This window comes from Aquarana catesbeiana, linkage group LG06 (assembly GCF_042186555.1).
Source record: "Aquarana catesbeiana isolate 2022-GZ linkage group LG06, ASM4218655v1, whole genome shotgun sequence".
Lineage (NCBI taxonomy): Eukaryota > Metazoa > Chordata > Amphibia > Anura > Ranidae > Aquarana > Aquarana catesbeiana.
In genome coordinates this window covers 413,324,071-413,346,908 of record NC_133329.1, presented here as the reverse complement: position 1 = coordinate 413,346,908, position 22,838 = coordinate 413,324,071, and the positions used below count along the sequence as shown (strand labels likewise).

Genomic DNA, 22,838 nt, shown 5'->3' with positions numbered 1-22,838 from the left:
GGGCTCCTCCTACCCTCCCCCTGTATATTGGGGGGTCCTCCTACCCTCCCCCTGTATATTGGGGGCTCCTCCTACCCTCCCCCTGTATATTGGGGGGTCCTCCTACCCTCCCCCTGTATATTGGGGGGTCCTCCTACCCTCCCCCTGTATATTGGGGGCTCCTCCTACCCTCCCCCTGTATATTGGGGGCTCCTCCTACCCTCCCCCTGTATATTGGGGGCTCCTCCTACCCTCCCCCTGTATATTTGGGGCTCCTCCTACCCTCCCCCTGTATATTGGGGGCTCCTCCTATCCCTCCCCTGTATATTGGGGGCTCCTTCTACCCTCCCCCTGTATATTTGGGGCTCCTCCTACCCTCCCCCTGTATATTTGGGGCTCCTCCTATCCCTCCCCTGTATATTGGGGGCTCCTCCTATCTCTCCCCTGTATACTGGGGGCTCCTCCTACCCATCTCCTGTATAATGGGGGGTCCTCCTATCCCTCCCCTTGTATACTGGGGGCTCCTCCTACCCTCCCCTGTATATTAGGGGCTCCTCCTACACTCCCCTGTATATTGGGGGCTCCTCCTACCCTCCCCCTGTATATTGGCGGGTCCTCCTACCCTCCCCCTGTATATTGGGGGGTCCTCCTACCCTCCCCCTGTATATTGGGGGCTCCTCCTACCCTCCCCCTGTATATTGGGGGCTCCTCCTACCCTTCTCCTGTATCTTGGGGGCTCCTCCTACCCTCCCCCTGTATATTGGGGGCTCCTACTACCCTCCCCCTGTATATTTGGGGCTCCTCCTACCCTCCCCCTGTATATTTGGGGCTCCTCCTATCCCTCCCCTGTATATTAGGGGCTCCTCCTACACTCCCCTGTATATTTTGGGCTCCTCCTACCCTCCCCCTGTATAATGGGGGCTCCTCCTACCCTCCCTTGTATATTGGGGGCTCCTCCTACCCTCCCCTGTATATTGGGGGCTCCTCCTACCCTCCCCCTGTATATTAGGGGCTCCTCCTACCCTCTCCTGTATATTGGGGGCTCCTCCTACCCTTCTCCTGTATATTGGGGTCCCCTCCTACCCTCCCCTGTATATTGGGGGCTCCTCCTATCCCTCCCCCTGTATATTGGGGGCTCCTCATACCCTCCCCTGTATATTGGGGGCTCCTCCTACCCTCCCCTGTATATTGGGGGCTCCTCCTACCCTCCCCTGTATATTGGGGGCTCCTCCTACCCTCCCCTGTATATTGGGGGCTCCTCCTACCCTTCTCCTATATATTGGGGGCTCCTCCTACCCTCCCTTGTATATTGGGGGCTCCTCCTACCCTCCCCTGTATATTGGGGGCTCCTCCTACCCTTCACCTGTATATTGGGGGCTCCACCTATCCCTCCCCTGTATATTGGGGGTTCTTCCTATTCCTCCCTTGTATATTGGGGGCTCCGCCTACCCCTCCCCTGTATATTGGGGGCTCCTCCTATCCCTTACCTGTATATTGGGGGCTCCTCCTACCCTTCTCCTATATATTGGGGGCTCCTCCTACCCTCCCCTGTATATTGGGGGCTCCTCCTACCCTCCCCTGTATATTGGGGGCTCCTCCTACCCTTCTCCTGTATATTGGGGGCTCCACCTATCCCTCCCCTGTATATTGGGGGTTCTTCCTATCCCTCCCTTGTATATTGGGGGCTCCGCCTACCCCTCCCCTGTATATTGGGGGCTCCTCCTACCCTTCTCCTATATATTAGGGGGTCCTCCTACCCTCCCCTGTATATTGGTGGCTCCTCCTGCCCTTCTCCTGTATATTGGGGTCTCCTCCTACCCTCCCCTGTATATTGGGGGCTCCTCCTACCCTCCCCTGTATATTGGGGGCTCTGCCTATCCCTCTCCTTTATATTGGGGGCTCCGCCTATCCCTCCCCTGTATATTGGGGGCTCCTCCTACCCTCCCCTGTATATTGAGGGCTCTGCCTATCCCTCCCCTGTATATTGGAGGCTCCTTCTACCCTTCTCCTGTATATTGGGGGCTCCTCCTATCCCTTCTTCTGTATATTGGGGGCTCCTTCTGTCCTTCCCCTGTAAATTGGGGGCTCCTCATACCCTTCCCCTGTATATTGGGGGCTCCTTCTATCCCACCCCTGTACATTGGGGGCTCCTCCTATCCCTTCCCCTGTATACTGGTGGCTCGTCCTATCTCTTCCCCTGTATATTGGGGGCTCCTTCTGTCCTTCCCCTGTATATTGGGGGTTCTTCCTATCCCTCCCCTGTATATTGGGGGCTTCTTTCTTCTATCCCTCCCCTGTATATTGGGGGCTCCACCTATCCCTCCCCCTGTATATTGGGGGCTCCTCCTACCATTCCCCTGTATATTGGGGGTTCCTCCTATCCCTCCCTTGTATATTGGGGGCTTCTCCTATCCTCCTGTATATTGGGGGTTCCTCCTATCCTTCCCCTGTATATTGGGGGCTCCTTCTATCCCCCTGTATATTGGGGGCTCCTCCTATCCCTCCCCTGTATATTAGGGGCTCCTTCCTTCCTTCTCCTGTATTTTGGGTCTCCTCCTATCCCTCCCCTGTATATTGGGGGCTCCTCCTATCCCTCCCCTGTATATTGGGGGCTCCTCCTATCCCTCCCCTGTATATTGGGGGCTCCTCCTATCCCTCCCCTGCATATTGGGCACGCCACCCCACGCAGGTGTAGGACAGTATACAGTGGGATGGAGCAGTGCAGGGTGGGAGGACGATGCAGGTTCCTCCTCCACAGACTACCTGATACTCCTGGGGGAGTCGCTGGGGGAACCTCTGCAGGTTACAGATGGCCACAGCTCTCTGGTCTTGCCTGCAGGCCAGTTTTAAAGGGTTACTCCGGATTGTGTGGCAGAAGGGGCTGACACTGCGATTCCTGCAGAGAGAGTCCAATGAATGATCACCTGAGAGACACAGAGAGACTGCACAGCACAGACCACACTATGACATCACATCCCTACCGCCGGCTCTGCTGATCAATCCAGAACTTGCAGCTCTTCATGACGAAGTCGCAGCCCTTCCCCCGGCCCCAGTCCAGTCTCTGCGCCATGCTGTAGTTGGCTCTGTACCAGCTGGAACAGTAATCAGTCATATAACACACAGACATCTGTAGGGATCCTCGGCACCGAGAAATGTCAATGGGGGCGAGTGCAAATTTTGTATCTCCTTTTTATCTCCTCTTTTGCTTCATAAAAAAAAAAATTGTATACTTCAGCCCTATACAGGAAGTAATGTCATGACATCACTCTGGTCCTCCAAGGCCATAGAGGCAATCAGAGACAATCTGGTCTCTGTTAGCTTCTGTGACCAGTCGGTCGCACCTTCGGATCATTTCTCGGGTGCGCCGGTGAAAACAGTAAGCCCGAGAAACACCAATGAGCAGTGAGGGGTTGTTTGGGGGTTGTTCCCTCCTGCCACTTCTGAAATCCATCCAGTGGTTACTGAGCCGCTGGGAGCGCTTTCACAAGAAACAGAATCGTTGGCTGAAAAATAAAATATCGGGGCTATGGCTGACAGCGTCATCCATAACCCCGGTAAACCACTGGCAAGCCGCAACGTATATATATATATATATATATATATATATATATATATATATATATATATATATATATATATACACATACACATATTGTCAGGGCTGCTGTTAGAAACCACGGGGCCCCATACAGCCAATGTTTCAGTTATGAATGAACACAGTACCGATCACTCACTGTGTTCATTCAGGGGAAGGGCCGGTAAATATGCCATATTTACCTAACCCTTCCCCTACTCTCAATCTTGAAGGATACTCTTGCGTGCTTTCAGCTGCTGGCTGCAAAAAGCGGAGGGAAGCCAGCAGTGCTGCGGGGGCGGGGTTGTACACAGAAGGGCCTGGGCAGCAGGGAAAACGTATGGTGCACAGGGATGTTGATTGGTGTGGCGGGGAGGGGGGGGGGGGCAATTACTGCAACCAATGCTTTGTATGGCTCTCTCTGCAGCAGTTGAAAGCCAATGGGGGGAGAAGGAAGAGGAGGTAATTGCTCCCTCTGCTGCACCAATCACCCTCTCTGCCCACATCCGATTCACCCGCTGCCCGGGCCCCATACAGGAGGGCTGCTGGTACCCCCCTCTTATATACCCCCCCTGCATATTGCAGTCGACAAGCAGTTTTTAAACAAAAAATAAAAAAAAGTCTAAAATGATATTTACTTTAAGAATTTTATTCAGGATTTATATTCCTATAAGAAGAACGCACTTCCTTCAACCTCCATCTGAACAATGCTGATAATATAAAAGGCCTTACCCGGTATCCTCCATCAGCGCCAGAGTTATCCTGGAAAACACCCGGTTCTGGGTGTGGGAACCGGTCATGGCTTCATTCTGTGGGCAGGAAATGGGCGGGGTTAGTGAGGAGACAGCCTATCAGATGAGAAGAGATGATAAATATGAATGGGGAATGGTCATACGGTACCTCCAGCAGCCTCTTCTCCCAATGGTTCAGCTCCGTGCCCATCCCCCCCTGGTTCTCCAGCTCCATCCCTTCCAGGATCGGACAGTTAAAATGTCTGCGGACCTCGTCCTGTGCGCACACATCGAACGAAAGAGTGAGCACCCTACCCAATCATCACTGCTTCTATATAGAACAATAAATGTAACCACCATACCATGAAAAGAAATAGATTATTCTAGAAAGAATGTGAAAAACAGTCCAACCTTCAAAGTCTAACTCCATGTTTAATTAACAGTTCCCTCGGGCCAAGCTGACCCAAACTAATTATTTCCTGCACTAACAGGTGTGTATTCCAGGTGGCGCTCTATTACCTGATTGTAGCTACAGCGCCGTGTTCCGGAAGAGAGGCGGGACCTTCTCTGCTGCTCAGCCACTCACAGGAAGCTTTGTAGTCTTTGTAGTCTATGAATGAATCCTCTGATTGGAAGAGACGGATATCATGATGTCATCTGCCGCCTCTTCCAATCAGAGGAAGTTTTGCCATCATTCATAGATTACAAATCTTCCTGTGAGTGGCTGAGCAGTGCTTAGCTGGACCCCATTTTGTTCCCGGAGTGGGACCGGAAGTCCCCATCCCACAGCACTGTATAATGTAGAGTATGTAGCTGAGGCTTTATACAGTTCAAGTGGAAGTAAACCCTCCATATCCCCAGTGAAGTGACTGGCCTCAGGTGATACACAGAGATCAAACAAATCACCTGTTTATCTGCAGTCTTCTCTTCTCTATAACCTAAGTCCAGAATTTAGAAAGCTTGTCTGAGCTTTCAGAAAGCAGGGGAAGGGGTGCTGAAGTTATACTCTGCAGAGCTCAGTGAGAGCTGATTGTAGGGAACAGACCCCCCCCCCCCTTTACACAGCACACATGAGCAGAGCTGAAGCTGTCAATCACAGGCTGTGTGCTGGAGCTCCCCCCTGTCACCATTTAACTAACTTGGTGTCAGGAAAACTTGTCAGAAGTGACTCAAGCAGATAGCAGAGGAAGGAGGCAGCAGACAGAAATGACACTTAGTGCTCTAGACTGAGACAAGTACACACTATAGAGGAATATGCTTTGTTCAGATTTCATGTCTGAGGTTTAGAGATGGGCTTTAAAGCAGAAGGTGTGGCCGGTGGGAGGAGACATGCAAATCATTCCTTTTGCGCTGATAATCAGCACAGACCCCCCCTGTCAGAAGAGCGGCCCATCGGCTCTCCTCTACTCGCCTCTGACAGACGCGAGTGAGGAAAAGCCGATCAATGGCTCTTCCTGTTTACACGGTGACCAGCTGTGATTGGACACGGCTGATCACGTGGTAAAGAGTCTCCGTCGGAGTTGCGGTGTGTCAGACTGAAACGCCACAACGACGATCGCTGTGATGCGCGCCCCCGTCATATGACGTCCGGTCAGGGTAACACAACCACTTTGCCAACATCACTTTGCTATATGGCGGGCGGCCAGTGGTTAAAGAGGTTGTAAACCTCCAAAAAATAAACTTGGACGACAAAGACATAATGTGTGGGGGAGGTGCATCGCATACAGGCTCATTATGAAATACTTACCTTAGAACGATTCCCTGAATCAGCGCCGGCACACCACTGACAGGGCGACATTCTTCCCGGAGTTACTTCCGGGTTCACGGGGCTCTGGCGCTGCGATTGGCCGGAGCCGTGATGACGTCACTCCCGCGCGCATGCCACGGCACAGGCCCTGAAGAAACGGCACGAGCGGGCTCATTCCTTCAGCACGCATGCGCCGATGACGTAGACGGCAACGTATATATAGTAAATATCTCCTAAAGTCCTAAGCGGCGCACGTTTAGGAGATATTTACAGTACCTACAGGTAAGCCTTATTATAGACTTACCTGTAGGTACAATGAAAGACTTTACTTCCTCTTTAATGCAAAAAATACACAATATAATACCTATTTTTTTTTTTTAAATACAAAAGATGATGTTACGCCGAGTAAATAGATACCAAACATGTCACGTTTTAAAATTGCGCATGCCACTGCAATGGCGACAAACAATGTATATTTTACTATCCATAGGCGATGCTGTAAAAGCTTTTACAGGTCACCACTTTAGATTTACAGAGGGGGTCTGGTGCTGGAATTACTGCCCACAACGTTCGTGTCGATACCTCACATGTGTGGGATGATCACTGTTTGTGTGCGTGACCGATGTGCAGGTTTGCCTTTGCGCACTAGCACGGGGGTGGGGGTGGGGAGGGGGGAGGATGCACTTTAGATTTTTTTTTTTAAATTATGGATTTATTTTATTTTTACACTTTGCTTTATTTTTTTTGGATCACTTATCGCTGTCGCAGGGAATGTAAACATCCCATGTGACAGCAATAGGCATGTGACAGGTCCTCTTTATGGAGAGGTCTGGGGTCTATAAGACCCCCAAACCCCTCCTCTACCCTTAAAGCATTCTAAAACACCAAGATCGGCGTTTTTGAATACTTTCAGTTTTTTAAAAAATAGCGCCGTTGACATCCAGGTAAAAGGGAAGTGATGTCATCGCTTCCAAGTTACCATAGCGAAGAGTTGATCAAAGCCGATCCCGGCTTTGTTTGGGTGTCCGACTAGCTGGCAGACGTGACGGCTGGTAGCTCAAATCTGCCAGTGGGATGGGAGATCCTGGTAAAGCCATGGAGGGCAGCAGGAAGAGGAGGGGGGGGGGGGGGGGGGGGGGACGACATCCCATCCCGCTGCTTGTAATAGCAATCAAGGAGCTAGCCAGCTGTTAGGATTGCTTTTACTAGAGAGCCGACTGGCGGTCTAAAAAACGGTATTGGGATGATGCCTGACGCTTACATCATCCCGGTACAACCACTTGAAGTACAACGATGTACCAGGTATGTGGTTTGGCGGCAAGTCTTGGCCAGTTGGATGGTGGGACGGGAAGGTGAGAGGAGATCAGAGGGTCAGGATCCAAGCTGGAAAACTTGTGTACTAACCTGAAGGCAGGTTGGTGATATTCCACCATCATTACAATGAGATATGGGTTATATATGGGATATTACAATGAGATATGGGTTATATATTAGATCTGGGTTATATATGAGATCTGGGTTATATATGAGATATGGGTTATATATGGAATATTACAATGAGATATGGGTTAGATATGAGATATTACAATGAGATATGGGTTATATATGAGATATGGGTTATATATGGGATATTACAATGAGATATGGGTTATAGATGAGATATGGGTTATATATGGGATATTACAATGAGATATGGGTTATATATGAGATATGGGTTATATATGAGATATGGGTTATATATGGGATATTACAATGAGATATGGGTTATAGATGAGATATGGGTTATATATGGGATATTACAATGAGATATGGGTTATATATGAGATATGGGTTATATACGAGATATTACAATGAGATATGGGTTATATATGGGATATTACAATGAGATATGGGTTATATATGAGATATGGGTTATATACGAGATATTACAATGAGATATGGGTTATATATAAGATATGTAAGAGAATAGAAATAAACCGCGCTATAACCCAAGTGAACAATTAATCCTCAAAAAAGCTGCAATCTCGACAATAAACATCAATTGTAAAGTAAACATAAAAAATAAGAGAATTGCGCTAAAACATGTACAAAATTACATAAATGACCTAAGTGAAAAATATTTTGATGATATGTATAAACAGGGATAAATGTGGGTAACAACTGAATATAGTCCACCAAAATGTCCCATCAAGTGAAAATTAAATATAAAATAATAGTGACTCCAAATAGCCCGCAGATAATAAAAACTCCAAGTGATAGTTGATAAATGATCCGTGACTAAAAAGGAGGATCCACCACCGAGAGTAGAAGGGGTTGGTTCTTACCAGATGGCCATGACCCCCCACTACAGAGGATCACAGCAAGCAGGCAAACTTGTAAGACAAACAATGGAAGCTTCTACCGGCATCCACTAGAGGTCGTCACACCGTCAGCCAAACCCACAGAACTTGTGGCAGGGATACACCATAGAATACAAAAGGGGAGCTGACAGTGTAAAATCGTAGAGATTTATTTAAAATTGAGTACATAAAATGAACACTTACAAAACGTTTGAAGATAGAATAGCCTTAAGTCCGGTTCCTTGGCCACTCCTGGGTATGGTTCTTGGAAGAGAAGGGCTACTTGTACCAGTAGATACGGTAGAGTTCATCCTGGCTGTCTTAATCACTGCACTTGATTGACAGGCATGAGATGACTTCCCTTCCACGCATGCGCACGAGTCATCCTGGCATACAGGCGCTGCACCGCAATGTAAGTTGGGGTGCGCATGCGCAGCTCTGTGTACGTTCTGCCGAGGATTCTGAACAGGCAGGCAAGTGTATTTTAATTCTGCAATGAAGAGCCTTTTTGTTTGCAAATTTTTTTCAATTTTTTTTTTGCTTGAAGTCTGTAGCTTGTCAATAAGGGCTAGGTGTGTCCACCTGCTATCTGCTGTATTATGATTTGACAGAACTGTTGAATCATAATATTATTTTATATTTAATTTTCACTTGATGGGACATTTTGGTGGACTATATTCAGTTGTTACCCACATTTATCCCTGTTTATACATATCATCAAAATATTTTTCACTTAGGTCATTTTGTACATGTTTTAGCGCAATTCTCTTAATTTTATATATAAGATATGGGTTATATATGAGATATTACAATGAGATATGGGTTATATATGAGATATGGGTTATATATGAGATATGGGTTATAGATGGGATATTACAATGAGATATGGGTTATATATGAGATATGGGTTATATATGGGATATTACAATGAGATATGGGTTATATATATGGGATATTACAATGAGATATGGATTATATATATGGGATATTACAATGAGATATGGATTATATATATGGGATATTACAATGAGATATGGGTTATATATGAGATATTACAATGAGATATGGGTTATATATGAGATATGGGTTATATATGGGATATTACAATGAGATATGGATTATATATGGGATATTACAATGAGATATGGGTTATATATGGGATATTACAATGAGATATGGGTTATATATGAGATATGGGTTATATATGGGATATTACAATGAGATATGGATTATATATGGGATATTACAATGAGATATGGGTTATATATATGGGATATTACAATGAGATATGGGTTATATATGGGATATTACAATGAGATATGGGTTATATATGGGATATTACAATGAGATATGGATTATATATGGGATATTACAATGAGATATGGATTATATATATGGGATATTACAATGAGATATGGATTATATATATGGGATATTACAATGAGATATGGGTTATATATGAGATATGGGTTATATATGAGATATTACAATGAGATATGGGTTATATATGGGATATTACAATGAGATATTGGTTATATATGGGATATTACAATGAGATATTGGTTATATATGGGATATTACAATGAGATATTGGTTATATATGGGATATTACAATGAGATATGGGTTATATATGGGATATTACAATGAGATATGGATTATATATATGGGATATTACAATGAGATATGGGTTATATATGAGATATGGGTTATATATGAGATATGGGTTATATATGGGATATTACAATGAGATATTGGTTATATATGAGATATGGGTTATATATGGGATATTACAATGAGATATGGGTTATATATCAGATATGGGTTATATATGGGATATTACAATGAGATATGGGTTATATATATGGGATATTACAATGAGATATGGGTTATATATGGGATATTACAATGAGATATGGGTTATATATATGGGATATTACAATGAGATATGGGTTATATATGGGATATTACAATGAGATATGGGTTATATATGAGATATGAGTTATATATGGGATATTACAATGAGATATGGGTTATATATCAGATATGGGTTATATATGGGATATTACAATGAGATATAGGTTATATATGGGATATTACAATGAGATATGGATTATATATATGGGATATTACAATGAGATATGGATTATACACAGGATATTACAATGAGATATGGGTTATATATGAGATATGGGTTATATAGGGGATATTACAATGAGATATGGATTATATATATGGGATATTACAATGAGATATGGGTTATATATGAGATATTACAATGAGATATGGATTATAGATGAGATATTAGGGGATATTACAATGAGATGTGGGTTATATATGAGATATGGGTTATATATGGGATATTACAATGAGATATGGATTATATACGGGATATTACAATGAGATATGGATTATATATATGGGATATTACAATGAGATATGGGTTATATATGAGATATTACAATGAGATATGGATTATAGATGAGATATTAGGGGATATTACAATGAGATGTGGGTTATATATGGGATATTACAGTGAGATATGGGTTATATATGGGATATTACAGTGAGATATGGGTTATATATGAGATATTAGAATGAGATATGGGTTATATATATGGGATATTACAATGAGATATGGGTTATAGATGGGATATTACAATGAGATATGGGTTATATATATGGGATATTACAATGAGATATGGGTTATATATATGGGATATTACAATGAGATATGGATTATATATATATGGGATATTACAATGAGATATGGGTTATATATATGGGATATTACAATGAGATATGGGTTATAGATGGGATATTACAATGAGATATGGGTTATATATGAGATATGGGTTATATATGGGATATTACAATGAGATATGGATTATATATGGGATATTACAATGAGATATGGGTTATATATATGGGATATTACAATGAGATATGGGTTATATATGGGATATTACAATGAGATATGGGTTATATATGGGATATTACAATGAGATATGGATTATATATGGGATATTACAATGAGATATGGATTATATATATGGGATATTACAATGAGATATGGATTATATATATGGGATATTACAATGAGATATGGGTTATATATGAGATATGGGTTATATATGAGATATTACAATGAGATATTGGTTATATATGGGATATTACAATGAGATATTGGTTATATATGGGATATTACAATGAGATATTGGTTATATATGGGATATTACAATGAGATATGGGTTATATATGGGATATTACAATGAGATATTGGTTATATATGGGATATTACAATGAGATATTGGTTATATATGGGATATTACAATGAGATATTGGTTATATATGGGATATTACAATGAGATATGGGTTATATATGGGATATTACAATGAGATATGGATTATATATATGGGATATTACAATGAGATATGGGTTATATATGAGATATGGGTTATATATGAGATATGGGTTATATATGGGATATTACAATGAGATATTGGTTATATATGAGATATGGGTTATATATGGGATATTACAATGAGATATGGGTTATATATCAGATATGGGTTATATATGGGATATTACAATGAGATATGGGTTATATATATGGGATATTACAATGAGATATGGGTTATATATGGGATATTACAATGAGATATGGGTTATATATATGGGATATTACAATGAGATATGGGTTATATATGGGATATTACAATGAGATATGGGTTATATATGAGATATGGGTTATATATGGGATATTACAATGAGATATGGGTTATATATCATATATGGGATATTACAATGAGATATGGGTTATATATGGGATATTACAATGAGATATGGATTATATATGAGATATGGGTTATATAGGGGATATTACAATGAGATATGGATTATATATATGGGATATTACAATGAGATATGGATTATAGATGAGATATTAGGGGATATTACAATGAGATGTGGGTTATATATGGGATATTACAGTGAGATATGGGTTATATATGGGATATTACAGTGAGATATGGGTTATATATGAGATATTAGAATGAGATATGGGTTATATATATGGGATATTACAATGAGATATGGGTTATAGATGGGATATTACAATGAGATATGGGTTATATATATGGGATATTACAATGAGATATGGGTTATATATATGGGATATTACAATGAGATATGGATTATATATATATATGGGATATTACAATGAGATATGGGTTATATATATGGGATATTACAATGAGATATGGGTTATATATGGGATATTACAATAAGATATGGATTATATATATGGGATATTACAATGAGATATGGATTATATATATGGGATATTACAATGAGATATGGGTTATATATGGGATATTACAATAAGATATGGATTATATATATGGGATATTACAATGAGATATGGATTATATATATGGGATATTACAATGAGATATGGGTTATAGATGGGATATTACAATGAGATATGGGTTATATACGGGATATTACAATGAGATATGGATTATAAGTATAATAAAAGAACTCCTCAGTCCACCTGTACCTGGAGTACACCACAGGCGGTGTAATGTACACACATAGACATATATACACTACATAGACTCACAGTGACTCTGGGGGTGACCAGCAGAAACACTTTGTGTTGGAGCGTCTTGGAGCCGCTGACATCCCAGTTCCTGGTGACGGTGCGAACAACACGATCGCTCCACTGATAGACCCCCAGACTGCAGAGACAGAACACAGAGATGGGGTCCCTCCTGGACTGATATATGATGGCCGCTCACCTCTATGGATCTCACCTGTCATTGAAGAGCGGGAGCCCATTTATGTACCTCGGAGTCAGAGGATCGCCATTATCATCTCGATATAACGCAAAGAGGCCGGCGGAAAATCCCTGGGAGAGAAAACCATAAAATCACATACAAAAACCATGGAGGACGTATAAGAACAAATATAATAATCACAGCGAATATATATCTATACCAGGGAGTCTGGGCTCAGTATTACGCTACATACTGGAAGACGACCAGGAGGACCGGGCTGAGTATAATATTATATATCTATATCAGGAGGACCGGGCTGAGTATAATATTGTATATCTATATCAGGAGGACTGGGCTGAGTATAATATTATATATCTATATCAGGAGGACCGGGCTGAGTATAATATTGTATATCTATATCAGGAGGACCGGGCTGAGTATAATATTGTATATCTATATCAGGAGGACCGGGCTAAGTATAATATTATATATCTATACCAGGAGGACCGGGCTGAGTATAGTATTATATACCTATATCAGGAGAGGGTGATAGACAGGCGGTGATGGACGGGGGGGGAGCAGCGATGTACAGGGGCAGATGAAGAGGGGAGGGATGAGTAGGGGGTGATGGACAGGGGGATGGAACAGAAGGTGATGGACAGGGGATTGATGGACAGGGGAGGGTGGAGGACAGGGGAGGATGGAGGACAGGGGGGTGATGGAGGACAGGGGGTCGATGGACATGGGAGGGTGAAGGACAGGGGAGGGTGAAGGACAGGGGAGGGTGGAGGACAGGGGAGGGTGGAGGACAGGGGAGGGTGGAGGACAGGGGAGGGTGGAGGACAGGGGAGGGTGGAGGACAGGGGGGGGTGGAGGACAGGGGGGGGGGGGGGTGAAGGAAAGGGGATGATGGGGCAGAAGGTGATGAGCAGGGGGTTGATGGTCGGGGGATGGGGGAGGGGGGGTTGATGGACGGGGGGGAGGGGTTGATGGACGGGGGGGTGGGGGGATGGGCAGGGGGTGATGACTTACCAGGGCGTGAATAATTTCATGCTTCACTGTAGATAACATGCCAGCGAACTCCTGGGGCTGGGTGGAGATCATGTTTGGACAGAGGTTGGCATATCCCGCTATCGGTCTAATAGGGAAATACGAAGAAATGTGGAATTATAGTGAACACATAAATACTGGAGACACAGTGACATTAGTACAGAGTATTACTCAGTGGTGAGCAGGTCTGGGGAGACATGAAGATGAATGGCTCAGTGGAAGATAATGTTTTGCTGAGGGAGATTAGGACTGGTGCAAAGTCATCTATACTGCTGGTCCATGGACTGCCCTCAGTGTCTTCTGTATGGATGGTCCATGGACTGACCTCGGTGTGATTTGTATTGATGGTCCATGGACTGACCTTGGTGTGATTTGTATTGATGGTCCATGGACTGACCTCGGTGTGATTTGTATTGATGGTCCATGGACTGACCTCGGTGTGATTTGTATTGATGGTCCATGGACTGACCTTGTGTGATTTATATTGATGGTCCATGGACTGACCTCGGTGTGATTTCTATGGATGGTCCATGGACTGACCTCGGTGTGATTTGTATTGATGGTCCATGGACTGACCTTGTGTGATTTATATTGATGGTCCATGGACTGACCTCGGTGTGATTTCTATGGATGGTCCATGGACTGACCTCGGTGTGATTTGTATGGATGGTCCATGGACTGACCTTGGTGTGATTTGTATTGATGGTCCATGGACTGACCTCGGTGTGATTTGTATTGATGGTCCATGGACTGACCTCGGTGTGATTTCTATGGATGGTCCATGGACTGACCTCGGTGTGATTTGTATGGATGGTCCATGGACTGACCTCGGTGTGATTTGTATTGATGGTCCATGGACTGACGTGTGTCATGTGGTTCTCTTACCTGTCCATTTCGGCTTCCAGTTGGCAATACGCTGCGTAAGCGACAATATTTTCCTGGCTGCACCGTTCTGTGATGATGGCACTGACATAAAGGACAAAGTCTGTGTTCCTGATCCCTCCACTGTCCGGGGGCCCGGAGGGGCCACAATACTTCTCTGTGTTATTGCACAGCATACATTGCTAGAGGAGACGGCAGAGAGATTGCTGTGAGTCACGAGTCTCCCCACATTACACTCAGCACCCCGAGTCTCCCCACATTACACTCAGCACCCCGAGTCTCCCCACACATTACACTCAGCACCCCGAGTCTCCCCACATTACACTCAGCACCCCGAGTCTCCCCACATTACACTCAGCACCCCGAGTCTCCCCACATTACACTCAGCACCCCGAGTCTCCCCACACACTACACTCAGCACCCCGAGTCTCCCCACACACTACACTCAGCACCCCGAGTCTCCCCACACATTACACTCAGCACCCCGAGTCTCCCCACACACTACACTCAGCACCCCGAGTCTCCCCACACACTACACTCAGCACCCCGAGTCTCCCCACACATTACACTCAGGACCCCGAGTCTCCCCACACATTACACTCAGCACCCCGAGTCTCCCACACATTACACTCAGGACCCCGAGTCTCCCCACACATTACACTCAGCACCCCGAGTCTCCCCACACAGTACACTCAGCACCCCGAGTCTCCCCACATTACACTCAGCACCCCGAGTCTCCCCACACATTACACTCAGCACCCCGAGTCTCCCCACACATTACACTCAGCACCCCGAGTCTCCCCACACACTACACTCAGCACCCCGAGTCTCCCCACACATTACACTCAGCACCCCGAGTCTCCCCACACACTACACTCAGCACCCCGAGTCTCCCCACACATTACACTCAGCACCCCGAGTCTCCCACACATTACACTCAGCACCCCGAGTCTCCCCACACACTACACTCAGCACCCCGAGTCTCCCCACACACTACACTCAGCACCCCGAGTCTCCCCACACACTACACTCAGCACCCCGAGTCTCCCCACATTACACTCAGCACCCCGAGTCTCCCCACACACTACACTCAGCACCCCGAGTCTCCCCACACATTACACTCAGCACCCCGAGTCTCCCCACACATTACACTCAGCACCCCGAGTCTCCCCACACATTACACTCAGCACCCCGAGTCTCCCCACACACTACACTCAGCACCCCGAGTCTCCCCACACATTACACTCAGCACCCCGAGTCTCCCCACATTAAACTCAGCACCTCGAGTCTCCCCACACATTACACTCAGCACCCCGAGTCTCCCCACATTACACTCAGCACCCCGAGTCTCCCCACATTATACTCAGCACCCCGAGTCTCCCCACATTACACTCAGCACCCCGAGTCTCCCACACACTACACTCAGCACCCCGAGTCTCCCACACACTACACTCAGCACCCTGAGTCTCCCACACATTACACTCAGCACCCCGAGTCTCCCACACATTACACTCAGCACCCCGAGTCTCCCCCCACATTACACTCAGGACCCCGAGTCTCCCCACACATTACACTCAGCACCCCGAGTCTCCCCACACATTACACTCAGCACCCCGAGTCTCCCCACACATTATACTCAACACCCCGAGTCTCCCCACACATTACACTCAGCACCCCGAGTCTCCCCACATTACACTCAGCACCCCGAGTCTCCCCACACATTACACTCAGCACCCCGAGTCTCCCCACATTACACTCAGCACCCGAGTCTCCCCTCACATTACACTCAGCACCCCGAGTCTCCCCACATTACACTCAGCACCCCGAGTCTCCCCACATTACACTCAGGACCCCGAGTCTCCCCACACATTACACTCAGCACCCCGAGTCTCCCCACACACTACACTCAGCACCCCGAGTCTCCCCACACACTACACTCAGGACCCCGAGTCTCCCCACACATTACACTCAGCACCCCGAGTCTCCCCACACACTACACTCAGCACCCCGAGTCTCCCCACATTACACTCAGCACCCCGAATCTCCCCACACATTACACTCAGCACCCCGAGTCTCCCACACACTACACTCAGCACCCCGAGTCTCCCCACATTACACTCAGCACCCCGAATCTCCCCACACATTACACTCAGCACCTCGAGTCTCCCCACACACTACACTCAGCACCCCGAGTCTCCCCACATTACACTCAGCACCCCGAATCTCCCCACACATTACACTCAGCACCCCGAGTCTCCCACACACTACACTCAGCACCCCGAGTCTCCCCACATTACACTCAGCACCCCGAGTCTCCCCACACATTACACTCAGCACCTCGAGTCTCCCACACATTACACTCAGCACCCCGAGTCTCCCCACATTACACTCAGCACCCCGAGTCTCCCCACACATTACACTCAGCACCCCGAGTCTCCCCACATTACACTCAGCACCCCGAGTCTCCCACACATTACACTCAGCACCCCGAGTCTCCCCACACATTACACTCAGCACCCCGAGTCTCCCACACACTACACTCAGCACCCCGAGTCTCCCCACATTACACTCAGCACCCCGAGTCTCCCCACACATTACACTCAGCACCTCGAGTCTCCCACACATTACACTCAGCACCCCGAGTCTCCCCACACATTACACTCAGCACCCCGAGTCTCCCCACATTACACTCAGCACCAGGCTGTACCTCGGGGGATATGCCGGTCACATTTTCATCATGTGGTCTCCTGGAAAGGCGACACATCAGGCTGCCTCCTACCATCACACAGTGACAGCAAATAGCCATTCAGACACAGAGCCGTGGCCTGGGCCCGCCCCCTCTCTGTCATTAATGACTCACTAACTTTGACTGACAGCAGTGGGAGCCAATGGCGCTTTGCTGCTGTGTCTCAGCCAATGAGGAGGGAGAGTCTCGGCTATCATTGAGAGGGGGCTCAGGTAAGTATTAGGGGGGCTGCTGCACACAGAAGGTTTTTTTATCTTAATGCATAGAATACACCTTCTGCCTTTACAACCAGTTTAATACATTCTCTGCATTAAGTAAAAAACCTCCAGAGTGCGCAAGTGCGGGGCCACTTTATACCTACCTGAGCCTGATCTCGATCCAGCAATGTGCCCAAGAGCATCAGCTCTCTCTTCCCTCTCCCTTCTCATTGGCTCCTGCTTCTGTCAACCACAGACAGTAAGGAGGGAGAGGGGCCAGGCCAATCAATGGACACACACAGCGTGGCTCAGGAGTGAGCCCACATGAGTGCTTCAATAGCAAGCATCTTGCTATGAGGGCGCTCAGCAGGAGGGAGGGGCCAGGAGCGCCGGCGAGGGACCCGAGAAGAGGAGGATCAGGGCTGCTCTCTGCAAAACCATTACACTCAGCAGGTAAATATAACATGTTTGTAAAAAAAAAAATGTGGATATTAAATCTTTTTTTTTATTAAAAGAACAAAAATGTCATATTTACTTGCTCCAGGCAATGCTTTTGCTCAGAGCAGCCTCAGAACCTCCTCTTCTGGGGTCTCCTTCTGGCACTTCAGGCCCCTCCTCTTCTGTGAGTGCCCCCCACAGAAACCGCTTTCCATGGGGACACCCATGCGTGCTCCCGACCGCCCTGTCCGCGTCTATTGACACAGAGTGATCAGCTCTGAGAAGAGGAAGAGAAGAGACTCACCTGAAGATGTTCCTCCGGGACGATGACCGGGCCGCACCTTGTGTGCTGAGCGCAGGCGCCATGACAGTATCTGTGAGGATCCGACTTCTTCTTCAGGTATTGATTGTTTGCACATTGCCTTCAGTCAGCCGGGAGAGAACACAAAAGATCAGCAAATAAGACAAATGTAAAAACTGCCCCCCCCCCCCCCCCCGAGGGTTCTCAGGCCGACCTCATTCCTTAAAGTCAATCGGAATCGATCCATGCCATTGCTCTATCCTACCTGCTGTCCTTCCTCTCCCTATCCCATTGAACAGAACGTGTCCATAGAAGATGCTGTAAGCAAATCTCTAGATAGCAGCTGTGAAAACTCTGTGTGGAATTTCAGCTTACCATCAGAAGTCTGATCTGCAATGCCTGCGCCCGGGAAAGTCTGCCTGGATACAATGACATCAACTCAGCTTTCTTTCCTGATAGGCTGGTGGTGTCCCAAGGCTGCTGAGTCTGGTCAGTTTGTTAGCAAAAGCCCATTATTCTATTCCTTACTATGTTTAACCCCTTCAATACCGGGCACTTTCACCCCCGTCCTGCCCAGGACAATTTTCGGCTTTCAGTGCTGTCACACTTTGAATGACAATTGCGCGGTTAGGCATCACTGTAGCCAAAATACATTTTCGCAATAAGAGCTATTATTTTTTTTAAATCCTGACTCGATTTGCGAGCGTTGTGTCGCAAAAAGAGAAGGATTCAAGCCTCTGCAATGTACAGTACCGCATTTGGCCAGAGGTGCGGGGGCGCCAGTGACACTCAGAGCCACACGAAAACACTCCGTTCCCGAGTATCTCCGAGCCTCTCCGAGTGCATCCGAGCGGCTCCGAGTGTTTCGGAATGTCTGCGGCGCCCCCCCCTCACCTCTGGTTACATGCGGTACTGCATACACTAGCAGTGCCACTGGAACGGATTATCTGAGTTTCCATTATTTCTTATGGGGAAACTCGCTTTAATATACGAGTTCTTTGGATTACAAGCATTCTTCTGGAACGGATTGTGCTCGTAATCCAAGGTACCACTGTATTTAATCACCACTGGGGTTTTTATTTTTTTGCTAAACATCTAAAAAATACCGAAAAGTTTGAAGAAAATACAAAAAAAACAAAACTTTTTTCTTAGTTTCTGTTACACAATTTTGTAAATAAGTAATATTTTTTTCTTCACTGATGAGGTTGCACTGATGGGCACTAATGGGCACTGATAAGGCTGCACTGATAGGCAACGATGAGGCTGCACTGATGGGCACTAATGAGGCTGCACTGATAGGCAACGATGAGGCTGCACTGATGGGCACTAATGGGCACTGATAAGGCTGCACTGATGGGCACTAATGAAGCTGCACTGATGATCAGTGTAAACAATGTACTGACAGCCTTGCCAGTTATCGGCTCTCCTTTCCTTACACAGACACAGCGTGTGAGGAAAGAAACACTGATAACCGGCAAGTCTGTTTACATGTGACAAGCTGTGATTGGCCCTTTACTGAGATCTGTGATCAGCTTTGTCCAATGGACAGGGGGTACGTGGGAGGCGGGGTCCTGAGAGGACGTAGACTGACGCCCTCCCAGGACTGAAGAACGGCACTGTAGCCGTTTTTGGCAATAGCCCGGTTGGGAATTGGTTAAGCCTACTCCCACCCCCTCCTAACTACCCTGCGAAAGGAAGATGTCTACACTTACCTATTCTTATTGCACTTTGGTCCGGTCACATGATCAGCTGTTAGCCGCGGCTTCTGGGTAATGGAAGGACACCCGTCAATGAATGCCCCATAGTAAGCCTACGGGTGACGTCACGGCGTAAGCTCTGCAGCCGTTGTTGTTGGTCTCTCCTTTACACTGAAGGCGGCCGCTGGGGAGATCACATGACGTGACCAGAGCCCCCTCAGTACAGGTAAGTATAGAACTCTTTCCTTTACAGGGCGGATATAATAGGGTTTAGAAGGGGGGCGGGAACAGGCTTAAGCTTAGTTAGAATAGAATAGACTTTCACTTTAATTTGTAAACAAATACCGATACATTCTATGAGAGGAAATAAATGACAAACCTTCCCGTCATGTCCGAATCTGGAGCTCCGGCACTCTGATAGCGCCAACACTTGCCTGCCGCTTCCTGCCCATCCCAACTGACTGGTGAGGTTTCCCATCACAGTAATATATGGGAAGAAGGTGAACAGCAGGCGGGGTACCGGAGGAGCGGAGCCTGTCAGGGTGGCCAATCGTTTAGCCAGGAGGGTTTAGGATACTGCCGCAGGTATGTGAACCCCACAGAGACCAGCACAACCAGACCCCTGACCTCCAGACCCCCAACCTCCAGACCCCCGACCTCCAGACCCCATGACCTCTAGACCCCCTGACCTCCGGACCTCCAGACCCCTCTCCTCCAGACCCCCGACCTCCAGACCCCCTGACCTCCAGACCCCCAACCTCCAGACCCCCGACCTCCAGACCCCATGACCTCTAGACCCCCTGACCTCTAGACCCCCTGACCTCCGGACCTCCAGACCCCTCTCCTCCAGACCCCCGACCTCCAGACCCCTCTCCTCCAGACCCCATGACCTCTAGACCCCCTGACCTCCGGACCTCCAGACCCCTCTCCTCCAGACCCCCGACCTCCAGACCCCTGACCTCATGACCTCTAGACCCCCTGACCTCTAGACCCCTCTCCTCCAGATCCCCAACCTCCAGACCCCTGACCTCCAGACCCCCAACCTCCAGACCCCCGACCTCCAGACCCCATGACCTCTAGACCCCCTGACCTCTAGACCCCTCTCCTCCAGATCCCCAACCTCCAGACCCCTGACCTCCAGACCCCTGACCTCCAGACCCCCGACCTCCAGACCCCCGACCTCCAGACCCCATGACCTCTAGACCCCCTGACCTCCGGACCTCCAGACCCCCCGGCCTCCAGACCCCCAACCTCCAGACCCCCTCGACCTCCAGACCCCATGACCTCCAGACCCCCTGACCTCCAGACCCCCTGACCCCCCAACCTCCAGACCCACCGACCTCCAGTCCCCATGACCTCCAGACCCCCGACCTCCGGAACTCCAGACCCCTGGACCTCCAGACCCCCTGACCTCCAGACCCCCGGACCTCCAGACCCCCGGACCTCCAGACCCCCTGACCTCCCGACCCCCGGACTCCAGACCCCCGACCTCCAGACCCCCCGACCTCCAGACCCCATGACCTCCATGATGTGCAAACTTAGAGGATCCTATGCCTAGTAGTCTCTTGCTTGTCACTGCCGCTATCACCGCTCCTGTCAGCCTTGTAACAGAAGGAAGGCGCCCCCATCCCTATAGTAAACCATTGCGCCCGGGGCAGCCACCCCTCCTGCCCACCCCCTTGTCCCGGACCTGGATGTGTGGTATGAATTCAGGAGAAGGACGCATTAACCAGTTGTGTGCTGCGGCTCCATATTGGGGAAATCACATAGAAATGGCGGCAGGTTGGAGGATGGGCTCACCGCCTTCTGTTGGTATATCTATAAGAGATTGTACATTCAGATTGTACAGTGAGTGGTGAGCGAAAGATTCTCAGACTATTCATAGGAAAGGAGTGAGTGCAATCATGAATGGCCGGCCAGACACCGTTCAACTCTCTTCCTGCTGAACCGGCCGACATTCAAACCATTAATGGGCAGGCTGATTGTACTCAATTTGATCAATCGATCGGCCCGCCAGATTCACTTGTGATTATCGCTAGTAGCTGCTAAAACCGCTAGTGATAATCACAGTCTCTCCCAGCAGAGACGGCTCCCCTCCCCCCCGCTGAGAGAAGACAATCGCTCATCAGGAGGGATTCCCGTCAGCACTGTCTGTGTTAATGGGGGAATCGTGCAAATTTCGTTCCTGTAACCCGTGGTTGAAAGAAATTTGCACCATGTATGGCCTGACAGACAGATTGGGGAGGGCTGTACTGGGATGGACTCACCGGCCCAGTAGGATGGAGCTGCTGGGTCTTCGCACTTGGAATGTCTTCTGTAGATAGGAAATGGCTTGTGGGAAGAGCTTGTTCTGTGGAGAGAGAAAGTGATACCCATC

At 47.3% G+C, this 22,838-nt stretch overlaps 1 protein-coding gene across 1 annotated transcript in view; it reads right to left on the bottom strand.

Annotated features, from left to right (window-relative positions):
• LMLN (leishmanolysin like peptidase) overlaps positions 1-22,838 on the bottom strand; it is an 87,069-nt gene that overhangs the window by 6,000 nt on the left and 58,231 nt on the right. The window contains exons 4-13 of the mRNA XM_073634512.1: positions 22,729-22,811; positions 18,768-18,885; positions 15,086-15,264; positions 14,183-14,288; positions 13,187-13,281; positions 12,994-13,111; positions 4,454-4,561; positions 4,286-4,362; positions 2,961-3,071; positions 2,743-2,875 (exon numbers count right to left, since the gene is read on the bottom strand). Of these exons, the coding sequence (XP_073490613.1) occupies positions 2,743-2,875; positions 2,961-3,071; positions 4,286-4,362; positions 4,454-4,561; positions 12,994-13,111; positions 13,187-13,281; positions 14,183-14,288; positions 15,086-15,264; positions 18,768-18,885; positions 22,729-22,811 (1,128 nt within the window). The remainder of the gene's footprint in view (positions 1-2,742; positions 2,876-2,960; positions 3,072-4,285; positions 4,363-4,453; positions 4,562-12,993; positions 13,112-13,186; positions 13,282-14,182; positions 14,289-15,085; positions 15,265-18,767; positions 18,886-22,728; positions 22,812-22,838) is intronic.